General features: G+C 37.2%; 1 protein-coding gene across 21 annotated transcripts in view; it reads left to right on the top strand.

Moving 5' to 3' along the window:
- Nucleotides 1–22,460, top strand: part of DLG1 (discs large MAGUK scaffold protein 1) — a 173,983-nt gene that overhangs the window by 15,251 nt on the left and 136,272 nt on the right. The window contains exon 1 of one of the 21 annotated variants that reach the window (XM_069792314.1): nucleotides 10,878–11,397. The exons of the other annotated variants lie outside the window; for them this stretch is intronic. Coding sequence (XP_069648415.1) covers nucleotides 11,368–11,397 — 30 coding nt within the window. The 5' untranslated portion in view covers nucleotides 10,878–11,367. Of the gene's footprint in view, nucleotides 1–10,877; nucleotides 11,398–22,460 lie in introns of those variants that run through there. 21 annotated transcript variants of the gene reach the window in all.

Genomic DNA, 22,460 nt, shown 5'->3' with positions numbered 1-22,460 from the left:
AAAATATTTATTTCCATAGAAAACTTACATTATTAAGATCAATAATATAGGGGATTTAATTATTGAAATGTTTAATAAGATGTGTGCATTTTGCTTTGTCAAAAATTTATAAACTTGTTTGTCAAATATACCATTAAGTGACCATTAAATTGGATTTATGCTCTGAATTTGGAACCTCACTGACAGGCTTAGTATTCTTGTACTCATTCATACTGACGACTCTTCAGTCACTACTTCATTAATGATTTGGGAAATCTGAAGCTGTATCTTTCTGATGGTAAACTTTTCAGTCTGTTCATAAGAAATTCTCTGCTACTTATATAGCTGTGTTCTGGAAGGACTCTTTTTGGAAAACTACACGAATCCAGTTGTCACTCATGAGTGGTGAGAAAACTGAGCAGGGAAATGCACATTGATATATATTTTCATTAAATCAAGATCTCCCTGCCCAAGTTAAAGTTACAATGTTGCTTGAATTTATTTGCATCAGACCTATTAATTGTCCCCAGAGAGGTGAAAGTGTGCCCTCAATACTTATGGCATTGGAAAAGGTGTGCGAGCTTCTCAGTAATAACTGAAGGCAGTGTGCTATGATGACATGTTTTTATGAAATGGTAATAGGGCTCAGAAAGAGCACTGGGGGAGACGAGCCAAAGGACTAGTGCTGCAGCCTGCAGGGAGGCTCGGGAGCTCGTACTACCCAGTGAGATAAGGTGGTTAGTAGGATGCCTTACAGAGTGAACTCTATCAGAGGCTGTTTGGACCGTGTAAGAAAGTCCACGTAGGTGCAGAACATAGGCAAGTGTGTGATGTGCTAGTGAGTTTGTGCAGTTAAAAAAAAAAAAGTGCTTGTGCTTATTGTAGCTTTTCTGAAATTTGTCATATTGAAGCTAGTACGAAATGTGTCAGAAATGCCTTAAAGGAAACTGTAGAGGAAATCTAGGAGTTGTGTTGTGTTCTTTCAAAGTAGAAAATGGCTAGCAGATAAAAGATCAGCCTAGCCAAGGACAAGAGTTACATATGGCCAAGAACAGTCACTAAAATGTCTTTACATGAAAAGTCTGAGCAGCCGAGGTATACCATATTTTTCAGGTTTGTAAGTAATTAAACACTGAGAGATTAAAAGTCTAGTTGAACTTGCAGTGTAGGAATGGATTATTTTACTTTGATTTTTATGAATCTTGATTATACGCTGGAAAACTTAAATTATATGTCTCTTTGGAATCTTAGTTACCTGAAATTGCATAGAGAAGGCCGCTGTCTTTATAGTCACCTTAATGAAACTTTTCTCTAAGAATTGTCATCTTTGGAGAAAATGGAGTAATGTTAGGGTATATGAGAAATAGTATTGAAAACACCTTTGTGCTATTTACTTGTATGCTATCATCTAAATCTTAGGCTTAGAGCCGTAAAACTCTTTCTGAAGGTATGGTGGAAGTAGTCTCTTAGAAGCAGGAGTAAAATGGACTGTGGACAATAGGGTAGGCAAGGATAGGCAAATTTTATTTTGTCTAGTGAGGTGTTTTGAAATAAGCTGGCTCAAATGCATTTCATGTTTGCCGGTGCAAAAAGCTTAATGAGGCAATTTAAGAGTCATTAGAGTTGCCCTTAGTCACGGAGGATGGATGAAGTTCCAGAAAACTGCAGATGGGCAAATGCTATCTTTTAAAAAGGGTGTGTATAGGAGCAAGGCAGGAAAGGAGGATCCAGGTTTAACAGGTACAGGGAATGATTCTACAGTCTTTTTGTAGCTCTTTGAAAGTGATAAAGGAGCCAAATAATAGCCATCATAGTTGTCGGTAACAGTTTTGTCAAACAGTTTCTTTCTAACGTGGTAATAGTTCTTGTGGTAGGAAGAAACAGCAAATGTGATAAATTCTGACTTTGGTAAAACTTTTGGCATGGTTTCACAGGCTATCTTTTGAAACAATATATCAGTTAAAGTTTCTAAAAAAATGCATCCTACTTTGAGTTATTAGTGAAAATACCCTGATTAAATTATAAATTAAACCATGGGAGGAGATTGGTGTGTTGCTTATTCAGAAATTAAGACTAGAATGAAGCCGTGAGTAGTTGAAGTAATTAATGGGCAGGCTTTAGTTCAGCAGGACCAAGTACAGTGTCCTGCACTTTGGTTGTGCTAAAGTAGCACCCATAGAAGTTGAATAGTTAAGAAGTGGTTTCTCAGAAAAGATCTGGGTCCTTTTTTAATCTCAAGGTGAGTCAGGCGTGACAATGTTAATACACTAAAAGGAACACCTTATTGACATAAGAGTGTGGTGTAAAACTGTTCTGTTCTACTTGGTCTGCATAAGGCTTTGCTGGAGCAGATGTCAAATATTGACAATGTCAAATTTAAGGTACTATGGTGCAAAAAAGATGTAGAAGAATTTAAGTGCTTAGAGGGGATTGACAAGGAAGATCTATAGCTTGAAAATAAATGAAGACTGGTGCTACTTGAAAGAATTGAACACTTAATTGGGAAACAGAATTTTCTTGTGTTTGTAGGCAAATGGAAAAAAAGATAGTTTGTGCCTATACAAGATGTATTAGGCTCACACTATAGTAGTAGGCTTAACAAAAATGTTTTAAATGTTTTCCTTAGCACCAGAATAGCTGCGCATGGGCAGTATCCCTTACTGAAGGTCTTCAATGGAAGCATAACTGTCTTAAATGTTGGATTTTTTTTTTTCCCCTCTGATACACCTTGGAACAGTGTAATGGACTTGAGGATTTATGTCTCTACCAAACCATTTTGTTATTGTTAAACATGCTTCTAATTCCAGCAGCTGGGATTGTGAAGCAAATATCTGCTGCTATGAGACTTGTGTTACGATGTTCCAACTGTAGCACACGTGTTGTGCTTCCCCGATAGGGGAAACCTGCTGAAATCTGAAGTGCAGAATAGCGCATACTGTTAAATCCAGGCTTTGTGATTATTCTCCCCTGTCATCCCTCCAGAAACTGGAGAGCCTATCCTATAAAAGTGTGCTTATTTTGTGACCAAGATGTCTACAATAAGAAAGACTAATTTACCAGTTAAAGGGTAGTGTTGTCCCCGTATCTTTCTAAATTTTACATGAAGATGCATGTGAAGCTGTAATTTAATTATGAAGTTGCATCTTTAGTTTTTATTTTCATGTGCTAGTAGACTGCCAGTAATACAAGGACTTGTCATTGATGCAGTGTCATGGACGAGAGGCATATTGTCATGGCAAGATCACTAACTTGTTGAAAGAAAGAATGGCTTAATTTGGGAAGTCTCACCATAGACATAAGTGTATGTTCTCAGTTGAACTGTTTGCTAGATAATGCAACTGCTTCTCCAGTACAGTCTGGTGGTCATGGTATTAGTGTCACCTAACAGAACCTGACATAGTGTGGATTATTTTGTTATTTTTCTAAGTGGCCCAGACTTGAACATTTATGACAAAGCCACCTGTCTTCCTTCAGATTTTTTTGTCTAGAGTATCATGTGAATGTCAGACAGTTGTTTGACCTTCAGTATATGAAGGTCAGATTTTACATTTACTGCCAGTATTTAAAAGCACAGTTGCATATATTGGTGTTGATCCTAGTTTATGTGAAACTGAAACCAAACTTTTCTCACAGTCTCCTTCACCTACAGTAAATGTTACCTTGTATTTCATGAGTTAGAATACTACTTCCACATTATAGTTGTAAAGGTGGGCAATTTTGAAGAGTGGTAGATCAGTGTAGGTTTCATTTGCTTTTTCTAGTATATCTGAATGTCTTAGTTTAGCTTTCAAATATATATGGAAGTTGTTGCAGTAAACATATAATCTCGTACATTTTATTGGCCTTAATTCTTTCTTCTTCAGTGACATTTTTCTTCATATACCTGTAAGGCAATACCTTTCCCTCAGTATTTTGAAATGTAATAAAAATTATGAGGAGAAATTCTTGCGTATTGACAGTTTATATTCCACATACATGTTATGTGTAGTACCTGGAAATTAATGTTTTTATCTTGTAAAACTTAATGCATTTTCATTTCAATAATACGCTTCTTTTTTAGGTACTTAGGGTTTTTTTAAATATATTTGGTTTTGATCAACCCAAGGGCATAACAATTCTGGTACAGCATGTGTTTAATCTAATGATTTGTTTTGCTTGCTGAAATTTACTAGAGATTGGAGGGAATTTGAGTTTAGTATATCTGATTTTGTTCATAGCCAGCTTTTTTTTTTTTTTTTAACAGAAACTGTCACTTTTTAGACTCAAAAGGCTGCTGCCCAATTCAGTACTAGTTCATTAACCAGATACAACCAGATTGGCATACCAGATGTGCTTTGAGATTATTTTAGCTCTACTCTATTGTTTGCCAGGCCGGTAGGACTGCAGGTGATAAGAATGGGACAGTTTTGCTTGCAAATCATTAGCCTTGGAAGTAATACCTTTCAACACTGTTTCTTTTACCTTAATGATACATTTTTGCTGTAGTTATTCTGGGCCAAATGAGTATTCTTCCAGCTCACACTGTGATGGTATATGTGAGAGTTGCTTGAAAGTGGGAATATAATGCTCCCCTAAAATGATTAAGGATTGTATTACAAGAACTTTCTACACAGCTGACTTTGGGAATGGCTTTTTAGCAATGTGTTCTTGTGTATATACATAGAATAGTGGTATACAAGCTTAGGTTGCCTGAGGACTTTAGATGGGACGTAGCCTAGTTCTGCTTTTGCCTTCCTACTTCTGGATCAGAAGACTAGAGTTTGTAATCCCCATAGGTATTGTATTAGGGAAAGCTAGAGCTACAGATTGCAGTTTTCCTGTTCACAGCAATCTGTTTTCTTTTCTATCCTTTATATTTCCTGGAACCTTATTTGACAGTTTTATTTGTTTTAACCTCCAGTACGAAAAAGATGATGAGGCAAAAAAAAAAAAAGTGATAAGCAGGAAAGGAATGTTAAGCCTTTCAGTACTAGGAACTAGCAAAAAACCCAGAATATAGATTCAATTTGAAAAGGACGAAAGGTGCATACCTTTTTCTAATGTGCATGAAATACTGAGTTTTAGGTGTGCATTGGCAAAGCAGCTAACAAATCTAAAGCGAGATATCTTAACGCTAGTAATCGAGTGAGAGGAGTATGTGTACAGGAGGGAGCAGTCTTTTAAGCTGTTTGCTGTGATCTGTAGTGCCATCTGTAGGTGGGATAGTTTGTGTTTGAGAAATAACGTGGTGAAACTTGAATCACTGGTAGAAATCTCCTTTGACCTAATTGAGTAGTGTATCGCCAAGGAAATAGTTGTCTCTTTTAATCTGTAGGTTATGTGTTAATATTGTGATAGTTTTAAATCTGAGAAATTAAGTTAAAAAGTGTTTGCTGTTTAGCTTGAATTAAAAGTACACACAATTTCATTTTAGATGTTGAAACCCCCCCCCCGAACATGTTTTCTCTTAGGTGCTGGAACTCGATCTGGAGTGTCTTACAGTTGGGCTAACAGATCTCTGTATTTAGTGAGTAATGGTGGCTGAAGTACTTTGGTCTGATCTGTGGTTTCCCCATTTATCTGCCCATGCCCATGTGTTAGTGTCTGGCATGTAGAGAGATTGTCTGGCTCACTGTCTTCTAAGGCCTTTTGCCAATGTCTTATTAAAAGAAAGCAAAAGAGGAAGTAAGGAAAATAGCTGAAATTATAGATGTCAGCTAAATTTGATGCCAATGCAGGTTGAAAATGAAACTCTCTAAACATCTTGGAATCATAAAATAATTCAGGCTCACCTGTGAGGTCAGTTAGATTGCAAAGGGTTTCAACTAGCTGAGCCTTGATAACCTCCAAGGATGTGAACTGCAAAACCTTTCTGGCTGATGTGTTCCAATGCTTGGCTATCCTCATGGTGAAAAAGCTTTTCCTTGTTTCTGATTGAAATGTCTGTTTCAGTTTATCTGCAGTTTCTCATGTCTTTTCATCATGCAACATGCGCTTGGCTCTGTTTTCTGGGTGGCCTCCTTGTAGGTACTGGAAGGCTGCTTTTAGGTTCCACTGAACTTTTTTCTCAAACATAAAACAAGCCCCGTGCCCTTATCCTCTTTTTAAGGGGCAAGTCTTGCAGCCCCCTCACCATCTTAATGGCTCTCTGCAGAACTTGCTCCATGTTACCAACATTCTTGTCGTATTGGGGGCCCAAAACTGAATGCAGTATTCCAGATGCCTTATTAGAAGTGCCAAGGGTCTAATAGTTTTTGCTTGATACTACTGACTGCGTTTCTGCTAATGCAGCTCCTGTTAGCCTCCTTTGCTCTTAAGGCATATTGCAGGCTCGTGTTCCGTTTGGTCAATATCTGTAAAAACAGGAATAATAGTCAATGTGAATATTTTGAAAAGGGATACAGTTAAGCTAACCTAATTTTCACCTACAACATGGGAATTGGTTTTGTTTACAAAGTAAGTGGTAATGTCTTTTTAACCTTTGTAAGATTTTGATAGTTTTGTGTAATTTCTTAATAAGATGAGCTGAGATTAGTCTAGAGGAAAGAACTTTGGATGTATGGTTTCTAGTAGAATGAAAAAAATCTGTGTTTAATCAGTCGCAGTTCGTATTCAAAAAGGAATTGTGCATCAAGCAGTTAATCAGGATCTCAGAGGAAATCTCGGAAAGAGATACCTGCATATGTAGAGCGTGTTATTAAAGCAGCAGGATACTCTAGTTCTGTTTTTCTGTTTCTGAATTTTGTAAGCTGCAGTATCCTCACCTGGCCTTTACAAATGCAGTCAGTCATACCTGTCATAAAAGCAAGCTGTTCCTGGGAAAATCCCAGACCTATTGCACTGTCTTCAAATACCTTCTTTGCCTTAATATTTATAAAGATTAAATACTGGCTAGCTTAATGATATGCTATGTCTGATTGTTGTACTCCCTGTTATCATACTGGTCCTTTATGCTTGTATCCGTATGTGTGTATTGCCCATTATTTATATCCATTCCTTTTCTGTAGAAATGGTGTGCTGTTTTATTTGAGCACCTAATAGTGTATAGTCTTGGGTCACTCAGGAGCCTCATTGCTTTCTCTGTGTTAACTTTACAGTGGGGAAATGATATTTGGCTTGCTAGGTATTTCACCTTCAATTCTTGAAATCCAGGCTGTTTGTACAAATAAAAGAATGTAAGTTTTGAACCAAAGCTAAAAAGTCTTCCAGGGGCAGGCTTCTAGTCAAATTGAAGGCAAAAGCAAACAAACAAATCCCGTGGTCTGTTCAGGATGAATGCACAAGCAGTAAAAATCTGCTATTTCTAAAACCTTTCCTTTCTCAATTCAGAAGTAAATAGAGAACTTACAAAAAATTATGTGAATTTGGTATCCGATTATGGTGTGTGTGGTTTTTTTTTTTTTTTAACTTGTAACAATTACATCTTGTGGCCAGGTTCAAAGGTAGCTAGATAAATTAGGTTACAGCATCTTATAATTTTAATGCTTTCTTTACTAAAGGAGCTGAGAAAATGCTTGCAGTGATGATAGTGCTTGATCTTTACTGAGTCTTTGAAATGCCTCCTCAAATATGCTGAGGTTGGGCTATTGACATACCCTTGCAAAGCTGAGCTGAGCCTGCTTCTCTGGTTACACCTGTGACAGCTGTGTGCTGTGCAGGTTTTCTCATAGAATCTGAGAGCAAATTAGCATTTAAAGCATGTGCACTTTTAAATTTGTGGATAGATGAAGAAATTATTTATCTGCAAAATCAGTATTTTCCAAAGCTTTGTTTTCATTTCCATGATTTTATTTCTATGCGTGGTTTGTCTGTGCATGAATTTTCCTTTATTTAGTTATCTGGTGACTTTGTAGATAGAATCTCTCACACTGGAAAAAGAATAAGCCTGTGAAAGCACAAGAAGTGACTGCCAAACATAACCTGAAAGAATTGGTAGCTAATTCAAGGCAAGAAAAAAAATCTTTCCTTTGTGTTTCTCACATGAGAATCATGCTTTGTTTTTTTAATATTAATGCTACAAATAGTGGTGAATGGAAATGCACTTTTTCCTTCTGGCCAAACTGTATAGAATAGTTGTTGCTGATTGTTACTGAGATCACTTGGCACTGACAGGACAGAAGGGTTTATTTTCAATAAGTATGAGTGACATGAACATATTGCAATGCTTCTCACAAATTTAGTAGAATAATAGTTATTTTAATGGCTAACAGTACTATGTGGAAATATCTTACTCTTCAGTGCATTAAAAATGAGACTTTTCATGCATTTCATGATTTTGATTCAAGTTTTGGTGTGTCCTTTAATATCTTTCTGTTGCTCCTCACAATATGATTTAAGGGAAAGAAGGTTCTAGGTTATTTTATCAAGTTGTTTAATTTCAGTAGTTTTAGTTCTGGTTTCCATACCTAGTTCTGATTTTGAAAAAACCTGTTTCTTCTGAGCTCCAAAATTTAACACGTGCTTGCTCATTCAAGGAGTTTTAAAATTGTCTTCAAGAAGCTACATTATTATTTCTTATGGTAATGATAAGCCTCATGAATGTTTGAGTCTTGGTCAATCTTTTTCGAATATTTATTTCTTCTATGTGCACTATTTCCAATGAATGGTCTGCAGAAACTGCTTTTGGGCTAGGAAATAATTTTATTACGTACAGTGCTCTCTTCTTTGCGTGCTTATGCATCTGTGTATTATATTTAAAAATTTTTTGCTCTACCAGTATGATATGTGTGATTGGTGCCTTCCCCCCCTCCCCCCCTGTGTGGACATTCTGTTATTTGTGCTTAGCTGAAGATGGGTCTTGAGAGAACTGTGCAGACACTTACCAGAAGGGCTTTTAATCCATCGTAGTGGTGCAGTGATTGGTAAAGGGCTCTAATGTAGCTTGATTGTACGTGCTATTCTGATTTGTGCAGTGGATGTGTTACTACTTTTCAAGCATGCTTGTTATGAGATGACTTTCTCTTTGTGCCCTCTGCTCTGAAGTGTTTACTGTGCCTATTCCTGATGAGCAGTCTGTTCCACAAATCCTCAGCAAAGAAATGCCTTTTCCCCACCTATCTGGATAGGTCTCTTTTGCACACCTCATGATCTGCATCGGCAACCTGGAAGAAGTTACGTGTTTTGTATGACAAGACTAATGGGCCCCAGGGCTTGTTAAAAGGATGATAGTGATTGGGAGGGGAAAAAAAATGGCATGATGATGATCCTTAGCTCTCAGAGACTCCCAAAGAAGGCAAGAGAATAAAAAATTGAGAGAAAAGAAGAAAGTGATTGACCCTGAACGTAAGCTGGCTGTAGCCAGGATTAGTCTGCAGAAGATTCATCTTGAACCATGGTGGCTGAGAGAAATTTGAGTGCTGAGAAAGTATCATTCATCTTTGCCCTTCATAGAACATGAGGGACAAGCAGAGCTTGCGTGTGCTATTGGGGCTTCTAAAGCGAAATTTGTGCAAGGAACATACATGTGGGCTGACTGTATGTCTTGGACTAGTCACTTGAAGATGTTTCTGGGCAAGTCGCTGGACATGTGCTAAGTCACCTAAAAATGCATTTCCTCAGTTTCCCTTACCTTTTTGGATGCTTGCACTTTGTTAATTTCTCTGAACTTTACAGTCTTCCCAAGAGAACACTTGGGAAATTCAGGGATAATTTGTATGTGGGGTACCACGTGTGCATTCAGCTATGAGAGTAAATTTTTTTTTTCTCCTATTCTGACAAAGGGGAGAGTTCCGTAAGCTTAACTGGTGCTTGCTTTTCTGCTTTCTGAAGTCAGAGCTTCTAGACTTCTGTCTGGGTTGAGCCTTATCAATTTGGTGCATACCTTTCCCACTGATGCTTTGTGGCAGCAAAAACTTCACTTAGGTGTTCGTAGTAGAGATTCTTCGCAGACTTTATAGACAATGTAAAAATGAAAAGTATCTCTGGCTTGACTTGGACATACAAGGTAAAAATCCTGGTCTTGGTGGCTGAATGGTATAAGATTTACTTGAAATTCCATTCAAGCTGAATGGAGTTGTTTTTACTAGCATGCAATCAATCTTTTCTTTAATGGTTTGGGCTTTTGGGGTATGGTTTGGTTTTTGGGTTATTTTTTGTTTTGTTTTGTTTTTTTAAATCGGAGAAGGATTTTGTAATGTCTTCCTTTTCCTCTGTCCTGTAAAGGTACCACCTGCCTGCAAAACAAAATGTGTAATTTTAGGAAGAATAGTTTCCTTATTTCTTAACTTCTTTTCCAGCATCCCCTTGCCTTCCCCCATATATATGGCAGAGCTGGGGAATCAAGTGGAGTAAAGTTGCAGAAAACATAAAGGGAATAGTGAGAATGCTCTAGATACATACTTAGTACATTCTAGAGATGTTGGCTGATGTGAAATATAATCAGTTGGGCTAAAAGCAGAATGATGCAGATGGGATTTACTAGTATGAAATTATTTATTGCATTTTTTCAATATACTTCATTGTGTTTGTAGAAAAGGTGGCAGTGGGAGACCTAATAAGACAAGATAGCAGAAACTGAGTTAACTAGTTGCTTTTCAATGCCTCTTGTGGGAAATTAAGGTAATAAGGTTTATACCAATGTATGAAACTGTCACTTTAGTGTTTCATAGTACATTCAAGGTTTTTTTTTGTGCCCAAGTGTTTGACTTTTTGCAGCTGTGCTAATTAGGCTGAGAAGACAATGCCTGTGCATACAAACTTTGCCTTGTCACTGCATTACAGCCTTACAAAAAGAAATGAAATTCTAGGTTAATTCAAGGCTCAAAATAGCGTTTCTCTTGCAATATGCATTACTCTTTCCTTGCCACTTTCTTCTCTCCCTGTTCTACATGGAATATTCCATTCATTACTGCCTAAGAAATCAGTTATTTTGCAGTCTGCAAATGCTGAAATGACGTTAGAGGAGAAATGCTTGCAACCAAAACTATTTTTGAACAAACGCTTCATTTCAGAAATTGTAACCGGCTAAGAGAAGCTGAATTGGGATTTTTTGCTGTAAAATAATTTTGTATTGCATTTCATCAAATGAGTCCCTGTGATGCTCATGTGTTAGGTAATCCTGAAAGAAGACTATATGAAATAGAATACGAGGAGGTACTTAACTGGTATGGAATAGGTTTTGACATCTTTTGTAGGGTATTTTCAAGGATAAATTTAAGTTTTTCAGTCATAGATAATCAAAATAGGTTAAGAATCTCTCAGGAAACTTAAAGGATTTGTATTCTAGCCTGCTTTTTTTTTTTTTTCCTCCATGGTGTTTCTACCTCTGAATCCAAAGGGAAACCTGGCATGCATTCTACTGTTTTGACTATTAAATAAGTGTGTCCTTCCTCATTCTGTTGAGATGGTGTTTAGCTGTGATTGAAAATAAACCTTTTAAATGTTTGGAAAGATACCTGCTATGCTGAAACGATGGATTGCTTATGCATTGTAACAACAAAGGTAAGATGATAAAGCTTTTGATTAATGCCTACAATCTTGGAAGTTCTTGTTGAATCTTTCTTCCAGTTTTTTGTCTACCTGTAATGAAAATGTCTTGATGGTTTTCTAATGTAGATTTTTTTTTTAATGTTAACTGCACAGATTGACAAAATAAACTCTGTAGCTGTTGCTAAGAACAATCATAGATGTTAATTCTTCTAAGAGCTAATTATGTGCATATTGAGAAACTCAAGTATAGTAGAATGATTTTTTTTTTGTCATTCTGCAGTAAGATGCTCTTCTATAAAAATTCACTCTCTTTAAATGTGCTAAAATAGTAGTTTGCTTTTTATTCCAGAATGTGGTATTCCAAATGATGTTTTACATAACCTTTATCAGGACATGTTTAAAATAATCATCAAAAAGAAGATGATGAATCTGGGAAATCCTGTTAGGGATGGATATGTTTCAAGATGCTTTGTTATTTTGACATCTTGCTGATTTGAGATGAAGACATCCAGATAGCTTAGTGTCAATACTTCTGTGCTAGGATGAAGTTTTATGTATTATTTTTAATACAGTCCACTTGTAACTGCTAAAGAGAAAATCCAATGTATAAACAGAATTAATTAGTAGTGTGCTTGTGAAACACTGACTTGGTGAGTTTGGTTTTTTGGAAGCTTTTTATTTTCCTGCAAGTGGTAAACTGTTGTTCTGTATTGCTTCCTTTTTCCTGGATGTTCAAATAGTTGCAGGTTTAATTTTTTTAACAAGCTACTTTGACTTCTAGCATTCTTGTGGATAATTGAAGCCATAAAACTTGTTCATACAAATGTCCTTCTCAAGGAGTATAATAAAATTGAACATCTTTGAGAATATTTATGTGGGTTTAGTGATAGCTTTTATAAAATAAAAGGTCAAGATGCTTATTGGTCTGTTTGACACAAGGAAGCATAGGCTGATTGGAATGGGTGAAGTTTCCTTGCCTCTCACCAGTAAAAGAGTCTTTATAGTGTCTGAACTGTTGGATTTTTTTGGAAGTGAAACACACCCTTTTAAAACGCATTTGATTAATAACATTCTTTTGTGGCATTTCTGCTTATTTCTTTTAGAATATTCTCTTCTGTGCTGTGAGATTAGGATCGGGTATTAATTCCTTGACTTCGGTCATATTGATAAGTACCTTACTTTTGTTGTGCTCATTTTAAAAAAGGGAGGGGCAGTGCTGTCATTATAATTGAACTGCTCAACTTTTAGTTTTACTTGGTACGTTTTCTTACCTTCCCGTATCTACTTGTCTAAGAGCAGAAAGACAACTTCTATGGAAAGTTAAGCCTATAGAAAACGTATTCTAGGAAAAAAAGTATTGTTTTTTAGTATGATTAGCCTAGCTCTGTGAGTGTGATTCAAGTAAGACTGCTCACAGAAATGCTGCATGGGAGAGGAAAGAGATCATCCTCACTGCACAGCATAGTCTTAAATGGGTTTAGACTGATCATGCATTTCCACCTGGAGTTATGAGCACTTAATCCTTCCTGCCTGTTTCATGTGAAGTTTTGGCCTCATTTAACTAAATGCTGCTGTAGTACCTTGTAGCTTCAACTAAAGCTGTTTGTTTAAAGTGGGGCTTATGAAAGAACTGTTTGCTTCCCTGTGAACATGTGTGCATCTGATGACTTGAAAGTTGTAGTCTAATGAAAAACACATTCCTTGGTTTTGTGCATAAACTATTTCTCAAACGTAAAGGAAAAAGAATGCATGTAAGGAAGGCAATTTTGAAATTGGCATTAAAGAAATGTATGATAGAATTTGTAATAGTGTTAAATGTTTCCCCTTTTTCCACCTTGAGTGGAGGAGTATTTGAAAAAATTCATTGCTACTCTTTATTTCTGAAGAGGGAAGAGAAGAATTTGGTCAGTGAAATGAAATTTCTAACAAATTTGAGAAATCTTTCATAATTTCATCTTTGATAATTCTGTTTTACTTCATTCAGAATTAAGATCTAGTCACGATGGGCAAACAGGTCCTTAAACTACTTTCTATCCTGTATTCTAAGGTCTAACTGGTTTACTTTTGCCATAATCTAGTGCAAAGAGTACTGATTAATACAGGGTTTTTTTTCTCCTTATGTGGGCACATTTGGTTTGATGTAGGTAGGCAAATTTGCATCACTGCAACCATGGATACTATTAAGAGCAGGCACGTGGGCTGAGCTTACAGTAATGATTTTTATTTAAGTAACAGTTTTAAATGAGTTCATGGCACTTAAAATACAGAGTATGAAAAATCATTAAATTTTCCAGAAAAGCAATTTTTCAGCATTCTTAGTTTGCTTGTTCAGTAGTATACTTTCAGTAAAACAGTTGAATTTAAAATGATGTAAGATTTCTTCAAATAATATTTCTAGTAAGACTAGTGCAAAAGAATGACTGTTTTGTACCACTTTTTGTTTCAAAATACCAAGAAGCATGCTGCTTGGACTATGCCACAACAGTATTGGTCTAGTCTAGTACCTTGTTTCTGACAGTAGCTAAACCCAGTATCTTGGGAGAGGGGAAGCATGTATGATGCATCAGCCTATTACCAAGGGAGAAAGATGAAGGCTTTTTCCCAAGTTGTTAAACTTAGAAGTCATGAGTCCTCATATATTCTTGGTCATCTCTGTTCTGGGTGAGCACAGTGATGTGGCTGCACAAGGTGGGAGGCTGCATGGTGCCGGAACACAGGAGCACAGCCAGTGTGGCTGAAGTTGGAAAGATGACACTGAGCTTGTGTGATTACTGCAGATTGCCTCACTTGGTTGTGCAGTGTACTGTAGTTCAGAGTGTCCCACTGTTATTATTCCAGTTTTCAGAATTTCCCTCAACTTAAGTGAATTGTGCCTCCTCACCTACCAGTTGCAAGTGCAAAAAGGAATGACAGAATCTCTTGTATTGGAAGTGATATAGTCCAACTACCTGCTTAAAGCAGGGTCAGCATCAACATCAGACCAGGTTACTTAAAGCTTTGATTAGGTTTTGTAAACCCCCTCGCCTTGTCTCAGTTTAAGGTTTTCTTTCCTCCTGCTGCGCACAGCAAGGGCCAAGCTTTGTTTTCTTGGTAACCTCCTCTTATACATTAGAAGGCTGCTACTAGCTCCTGCAAAGCTGCCTTTTCTCGAGGTTGAACAAGCCCAGTTCTGTGAACCTTTCTTCATTGTGTTTCAGCCACTTGACCATCTTGGTGGTTCTCCACTGTCCTTGTTCTTATATTCCAGATAGGATCTAACAAGTGTTTGAAAAAGCATAAGGAGAGGTTACAATGCAAGTTTTAACCTTCTGGAGGTACTGTGTGCATAAAAACTAAAAACTCTGATGTTGGTAGGAAATAAAATGTGATAGAGGCAATTGTGTGAAAATGGAAACTATTAAAATCTAAGCTTTTATGTATAAACTGGATGCAGAAATTACTTGGGGGGCCCAAAGCAGGATGCTTTCTTAAAGTGGAGGAGCAAAATATAGAATTTGGTGAACTTAAAATTGTAGAAGAGATGGAAATGCAGTTGTATGGGAAATTATTACACTAAAAGCTTAAGAAATACCATGAGTGCTAAATAGTCCACAACAGCCCTTCCAAGTTGGCACACGTGAATGATGTGTCATGATGGATTTTGGCAGGGAACTTCATTTTGCCAACATTCCATGTCCTCACTAAAAAGCAAATTGCTTTCCAAACATGTTTGATTGGATTGTATATAAATCATAGTTATCTGGTGAGCCAATTGAGTAGTGCTAATAATACACCACTTGGCTTTGATATGCCATCTGGTTATAGTGTTGAAGAAATGCGTGCAGAATCAGTCATCATGAAAACTTTGGGAAATGAAAAAAAATGGTGCATCACTAATGTTGGCAGTGTCAGCAGATGGTATGGTATGAAATTGCTCTTGCGTGTAATCTTGAAGTATAATGCAATGCCAAGGAAACAGCTGCCTGCTAGATGGTAAGTGTCAAAATCAAGGATGGTTGTCTGCAGACTAAAGGACTGACTAACTTTCATTTGGAATAGGAGACCAAGTGTGTGGGTAATGGATGCCATAGGTGGGTTTAAAGGGTATTTGACAAAAATGATGAGGGATACAAGCAGAGAATACTGATCTTGTGGTCATGCCAGGAGAAATTATGTCCCAGCTGTGTGTATTTGTGGTCATGAACAAGCCTTTAAAAAGTTTGAAGTTTTAATATACAGAATGGACTTAGGCGGGGCATCACGCTTCTAACCCCTACGTGGCCAATAAAGAAGCCCAGTGCAGCACAAGATAGCATGAGGTTGGTTAAATCCAGAGGTCATAGCTAAAGAACTTAAGAAATACTATATTTTGGATTCCATGGGTGGAACAGAAGGTGGCTTGTTTGAGTTTTGAAGATGAATATGTTTGACGGTGATGAGTGCGGACACTGATAGTGAAAAAGTTGACGGTGGCAGAGAGTGACAGTGGTGGAAACGATAAAGGGACCTGATATGCAAAATCTGAAAAGCTCTACTAAGAAAGCATGAGAAAATAGACTAACTTAAGGCAAACCATTAGTAAAAGTTTACATTCCTACTGCGTATCAATTACAAGCTTTCTGCATTTAACTTCATTTTAAGGGGGTTCTCTTAAATTCAGAGTTACCATTCTCTTAACATGCTATTTGGTATTCTCCCAATCACCAACCATTTAGGACTCAAGGACTTCCTGGGCCAGAGGCAGTTGCTGTGTAGTAATCTTTGGCTCTCTTATGTGGATTGTCTAGTCTCACCAAAATGCACATAGAATACAAAACAAAGGTATAAATCTGTGGCATGTACTTCAAATACAGAGCATCTCCAGAGATAACCTTTGTTTACATGTGTTTGCTTGTTCTTTCTAAATGACTGCAAGTATGCAGGGTCATTTCATTGATAACCCAGAAGTTATTAGAATTGTGTGGTTTTTCAGGCAGACACATCAGTGAAGTTTGTATTTGTTCGAGTTTGCATGCCCTAAAAAAAACTAGATACCACATACCCCAGACACTTATATGAGGCTGATGAATCTTACATGAAGCTCTTGAGTGTTTGTGTTTAAGTTCATACTTCTTTCGTCTCCTATTCTGAAAGTAAAAGCTGCTAATTAATACTACGAATAAGTGACAAATGAGTTATATTTGGTTCTTGCACCAGTTCTAGGCATGTTTGGTTAGGAATTGATTGAAGAGCAGATAAAAGAAATGCCTGTAAAATACCAGCATTTCCAGCAGTTGACTTGTACAAATTGTGGACTGACACTGAGAACATGGTGTGGAATATGTTTAGGTTAGAGATGCTGAATACAGCAGTGAAAAAGGAGAATAACTCTCTGAGGTCAATCCTATAAATAAGACCCCTTCAAAGCATTTTCATAACTCCATTTGCCTGCCTGGGACTGTGTGGGTTTATTTCAGAGGAGCTGATGATCATAACCTGAGTAATTTTCCAGGTAGGATTAATGGGAGCAGAGCATTGAAACATTCCTTGCTGATTAGTTTTGCTTTACTGTCCTTGTTTACTATGGGAGGAGAATTCAGTCTCTGGCTTTGTGTGACAGTGAACTGATCTATCAGGCTGCTGCTACTGAGGGTGCTTTTGCCTCCTTTTCTTCACTCCTCACCTACTAGGAACCTAGTAGAACCTGATGTGCTTTTCTGCTGGCTAGTGAATGAAAGCAGCTCATGGAAAAGGTAGCTGCTGGGATGGAGAGTTGGAAAGTATTGAGCAGATAAATTGACTCAGCTGCCTGTGAAAAGCCAGGTAAAATGATAAGAGTTAACAGCTCAACACTTTTGGAAGGAGAAGGGGAGGAGAGCAGTGATTCTCTCTTCAGCAAAATAAAAATGTTTGCTCTGTTTGGCTGCTGCTCATGGAACTGGACCCTCAGTGAACAGCCTTGGCGTAGTTTCCTGTTGTAATGAAAACAGTGGGAGAAACCAGTGGGTGAATAAACATAGGGTTGTTCGTAGTTGGACATATGGTCTCCAACACGATTCCTTCAGTAGGCAGAGGTATTTAAATTTCTTGATGGCAAAAACCCCAAAAGGCTCCTCTTACTTCTAAGGACATTTCAGGATGGCTGAGTTCACTGGCTGATTATCTGGTATGCCACTAGTCAGTTTTGTTACTAGCTGGCACTGTGCTTGATCACTTCTCTCTTGTGAATGCAGTAAGTTGCACCTGGCTTTGTTAACATGAGGTGTGCTTTTATGCTTTATTCGAGGCTTAATCATAGCCTGATTTATTGTCAGTGGGTATTACTCATACTTTCGTAAGTGGTAATAACATTACTTGAATCTTATTCCTAGGACTGGTATTTACCAGACCAAAAAAAAGTAAAACATTGAAGACATCTTCAGGTGAAGACTATCACTGTTTAAGTGATACTCAGCCTTGTTAATTTTTTGGGGGTTTTTTGGTGGGTTTTGTGGTGGTTTGGTTTTGCTGGTTTTTTTTTTTTTTGGTGGTGCTTTTTTTTTTACTATTTAATAGATGGTTCTTTGAAGACCATACGCTGCCACATCTTGGGTTTGGAGGAGGGAAGGACACGCTTTAATGAAATTCTAACACATACTAAAAGTGTAACTGAGGGCTGCTGTCTTAAAGGTCAATGTGGGCAGAAATCATCAGCATTTTCTGAACTCATCTAAATGCCCAACAGAGAATGAACAGTCCTTAGGGTGTTTTAGTGACAAATTGATATTGCCTGGAAGAATGATTCCCTCCTCTCCTTTGTGTGAAAACATGAGAACAGTAATTACTTCCTTCTTTTGGTCTTCGTGTGTACTCTAACAGTGGGTTTACTTGTGCCCACATCTATCATATGTTGAGGACATTTTGGCTGCTTCCTTATCTTGGTGACGCCAAGTATGCCAGCCACTACTCAAGTTTCTCTCAAATGTGCCATTGAGATGGAGCGCTCCATTGCAGTGAATTTTCATTCCTCTGTGGCCTAATCTTTCTTTCTTATTGGAAAAATAGTCAGTGTGACTTGCATTTAGCCACCTGCATTTAGGGTGCCTTTATTACCTTGTGAAGACACCACCACTGAGGAATGCTTTGTTTGCATGTTGTGATAGATGATGTGCAAGTGGTGTAGCTCAAGCTCCAGAGCTTTTTTTCTCAAGCAGACTACAATGGCTTTTCTGACTTGGGCTCTTGCAACTGCTGGGGTGGCGAGTTGGCCAAATGTGGTTGCAGTGAATCTGGAACTGAACAGTCATGCTTCTTGCATTGTTGCACTTGTTTTTTATTTATCTTTGTAATAACTCTGTTGAAGTCCTTGGAGTATTATAATGATGAACTTGGTCCATTTTTCCTTTCTAATTAAAAGATGGCCTTTCACTTTTGTACACTCATTATTTCTTTGAAAATATATAGTAATTCAAAATTATGCATGTTTGACTCATAGTATATGCTTGTATCTTTTTGTAAATGTTTTACCCAGAAGGAGGCTTCTTTCTTATTCTTCAATTTGCAATTTTTCTATTTGGGGAAAAGAAAAACATTTCATTTACATGTGGTAAAATGCAACTATTTATTACATGACTGAGTCTGAAAATCTACTTTGATTGCTTTAGCTTTAGTTTAGAAAAGTGCAATAGTAGTTAAAACAGGTACAGTCTGTTATAATCCTGCAGTCTAGAGTGGTGATGCTGTTGCAGTTTTTAAAAAAAAAAACAAACCACAAACCCAAAACCAACCAAACAAAAAAAGAAACAAAAAAACCCCCTGCAAAACCAAACCACCTTTTTGCTGCTATTTGTAATTAAGATCAGTAATAATTTAACTCAAGAAGGCAAAAGTAGGTTTATTACATTAAACTTTTTTACCTGCTGCCTCCATCTTCCTTCAGTCTGAGAAAGTGGCTAGGGAATACTTTAGCTAGCCAATGGTTTTTTTTTAATTGAAGTTTGACTCTTTATATGCTATAAAAGTTCCAGTTAAGATGAGGAGGAGTGGTTAAGTTAGTGACCCATTATTAATAAACGCATCTTAAAAGCTATTTGTAGAAAATATCCTAGAAATAAGCATCATCTCTTGTATGGTGAGAAATTCATCAATTTTTCTCATTCCTCACTTCCTAATAGGTTGTTTACAGGATCGGATGTACACAGCTGGTTTTTTGCAAGTAACTGCAATTCAGGTGACTGGAGAGAAGTTGGAGGTTGGGCTGGAGGCAGCATGGTCTTTAACTCCGTTCCTGATCTTGTTTTGATTGATTGTGACAATGTTAACACTGTTTTATACAGTGTTATATAAGTGTCACTCCAAATTGTACATACACAGCTGGAAGTACTGTTAGAGTGGTGAGGGAGGTGCTGTCTGGGGAGGAAGAGGGGAAAAAGGCTGGAAGAGCTTGTCTTGACAAAGTAGGGAATATGTTTCGAAAATCAAAAGATGGCAGTGACTTTTTAAACGAGAAGATGTTGTAAATGAGAAAAATAAGAGTTAAGCCAAAATAAATTAAAGCTGGAAATTAAAAGGTTCCTTGCTGCTAAAGTAATTGGTTCAATAAAAGCCTTTTACAACAACAAGGTAGATAACATGAGCTCATTATGGTGTAGCTGGATGATTTTAAAGATCCTATGAAGTTGTTTATTAAGGGTCTAGGTTGTTTGAGAAGCCTAGCAGAAAGATCTGTCTCACTTTGCATAATTTTGAAGCAAAAGCATCAGATTGGGTTGGATCCAAAAATGAGGTTTGTTAGTCATCTAAAATTGCGTAAGCACTGTTTGTAGCTTATTCTAATGCAAGTCTCCTGTCAAAAGGATCTTAAAAGTACATATCTGATAATGTTAAACAGGAAAGTTACTTTCAAAATAGGATTGCTTCAACTTCTTAAAGTACTCACTGGCAGTCTAAAAACCTTTACTTTTCCTCCCATTAATTACAATGTTTCTTCATGTATTCAGAGAATAAAATCAAAATGAGTTTTTTGTGCATCAATTCACCAGTGCACCACAATTTATAAACAGCATGTTGGAACAACTTTGGTAACAGATTGTGACTATAATTAAGGAAATGAAAATCTTTCTGGCAGAATCAACTTGTATTTTCTCTAGTTTTGTCTTTGCTTCAATTCTGATACTTGGATATCATAGTAGTTTTTTTGGTTTGTCTTTGTAGGCTGTGAAGTATATTTCTGTAAAATGAAGACTTTGGAAAAAGGAATATGATTTACTATAGACTCTTGTGTTTTACATCCTTATCTTTAAATGCTGCTGTTAGCAAGCAGAGAAACGCTTTCGAGTGGATATGGAGAAATGCTGCCCTCTACTGTCTATAAAGTGTTTTTCTCAGATTAACAAAAGCGGGATAATGCGGGTATCTCCACTTTCGAGAACTAGGCAAGGCTTTCGCAGCCCTCCGAGATTTGAAGTATGTGAGGAGGTCCTTTTGAAAGGTAGAGAAGATCACAGAATTTCAGTATTAGCTTACAGGTTACACAGAATTAAGTTGTTGGTTTGCTGATCATGAAACTGTAAAGTCTTGGTTGATATTATTTTTTTTTATTATTCCTATATTATTTCAGGAATTCCTGTATACAGTTAATGTCCTTTCACATGCACTGTAAAAAATATGCATGTAATAATTTTTGTTAAAATTGGATTATCCCAGCCCTAATTAGCTTAGGTAATGATTTCCTGTAATATGAGAACTGGTGACACTAAACCATGACATGTTTTAAAGGGCTTTTGTAAACTTTGTCAAGTACTGTTTGTATCCTTTTCCTTTCTTAATTTAAACTTGGGTGTCCTCAGCAACCCAAGTGCTATGAAAGTGTCCTCAACTCTGTACACTTACTTCCCTTACAACATCAAGTAAAGATAATAGAAATGTGAAAACTTTCTGACCTGCTTTTTGTATCGTACGGCTTATGTAGACACTACAGTGCACAAGTGTGTTAAACCTTCTGTAATTTTCTTTCCCTTTCCCTTTTCGCTTTTTGTTGTTCCTGTTTGTCACTGTTTTAGCATCTCTTTAACCAATACTCAAGACATGCAGTGGAAGCCTTGAGTTGCTCTGAGTCTCTGATGCTCTACCAGTAGTAGGTGATGCAAATTGAATCCTTCGGAGTACAAATACTCTTTAAAAATAAAGCTCTGTCAAATACCACAAACCAAGAGTTAAATGAGAGTTCAATTCGCAAGGGTTTCTCCCATCTTGAACTTCCTACTCTCCAGCTGATTTGGTGTTGCTAAAGGAGCTGAGTGTGCTGATGCCCATAATGTATGTAGCAATAATTAATGCCTTGGTTAACCCTTTCTGCTTTCCTTGTGCTGGAGTGTTCTCCAGAAACCACTGAGATATCCCATCTCTGTCATATGCAGCAACATTCTTCCTCTTGTTTACTGCTTTCTGTTAGTTTAGTTCAGTTGTACCTTGTGTTGGTTTTGAACAATGTGTAACAGATTTGCAGTGGTACCATAAATCGGCAGCTCAGAAACTCTCTAAGACTCAATCTTGGAGTTTTAGAAAGCAGGCATTCTTTATTGCAGCACTGGGTGCACAGGGGATCGCTCCACCTATGTGCACACCGTCAGGCCTAATTGTGCAGGTTAAGTACATGTTCTACATACATATTCACTAGATTTCTGAGAAATGTTATACATATTCATTAGTTTTCCGGGAAACTATTCCTCTGGTGGTCTTCCATAGTCTTCCTCACTTGTAACAAAGGCAGGAGTTCTTATCTTTTCTGGCCCTATCTATCAAGCAAGGCCTCTGCTTGTGCCTTCTCAGCAAGATCATAAATTCATCAAACATTTAATTAAGTTTTGTGATTGCTCGTGGCTCCCTCTTGCTCATTCTCATTTTCTTGATCTTTCAACCTTTACTATAGCAGCAGAAATGAAGTCTGAGCTGATTTTGCAACAGACAGCTTGTACAGGTTTAAACTATACTTCAAAGAAACTACTATTTTTTTCTAAGATTTACTGCTCTCTTAGCACTTGTTTAGTTGACAGAAGTCCTTCTCACATCCTGGCTTTTATGCTATTGCTCGAGTGCCAAGCATTAAAGACCACTTTGGAGCTGAAATATAGTTTGAA

Source organism: Haliaeetus albicilla, chromosome 9 (genome assembly GCF_947461875.1).
Source record: "Haliaeetus albicilla chromosome 9, bHalAlb1.1, whole genome shotgun sequence".
Taxonomy (NCBI): domain Eukaryota; kingdom Metazoa; phylum Chordata; class Aves; order Accipitriformes; family Accipitridae; genus Haliaeetus; species Haliaeetus albicilla.
Note: the sequence above shows the minus strand (reverse complement) of the source record. Positions and strands in the feature narration are given on the sequence as shown.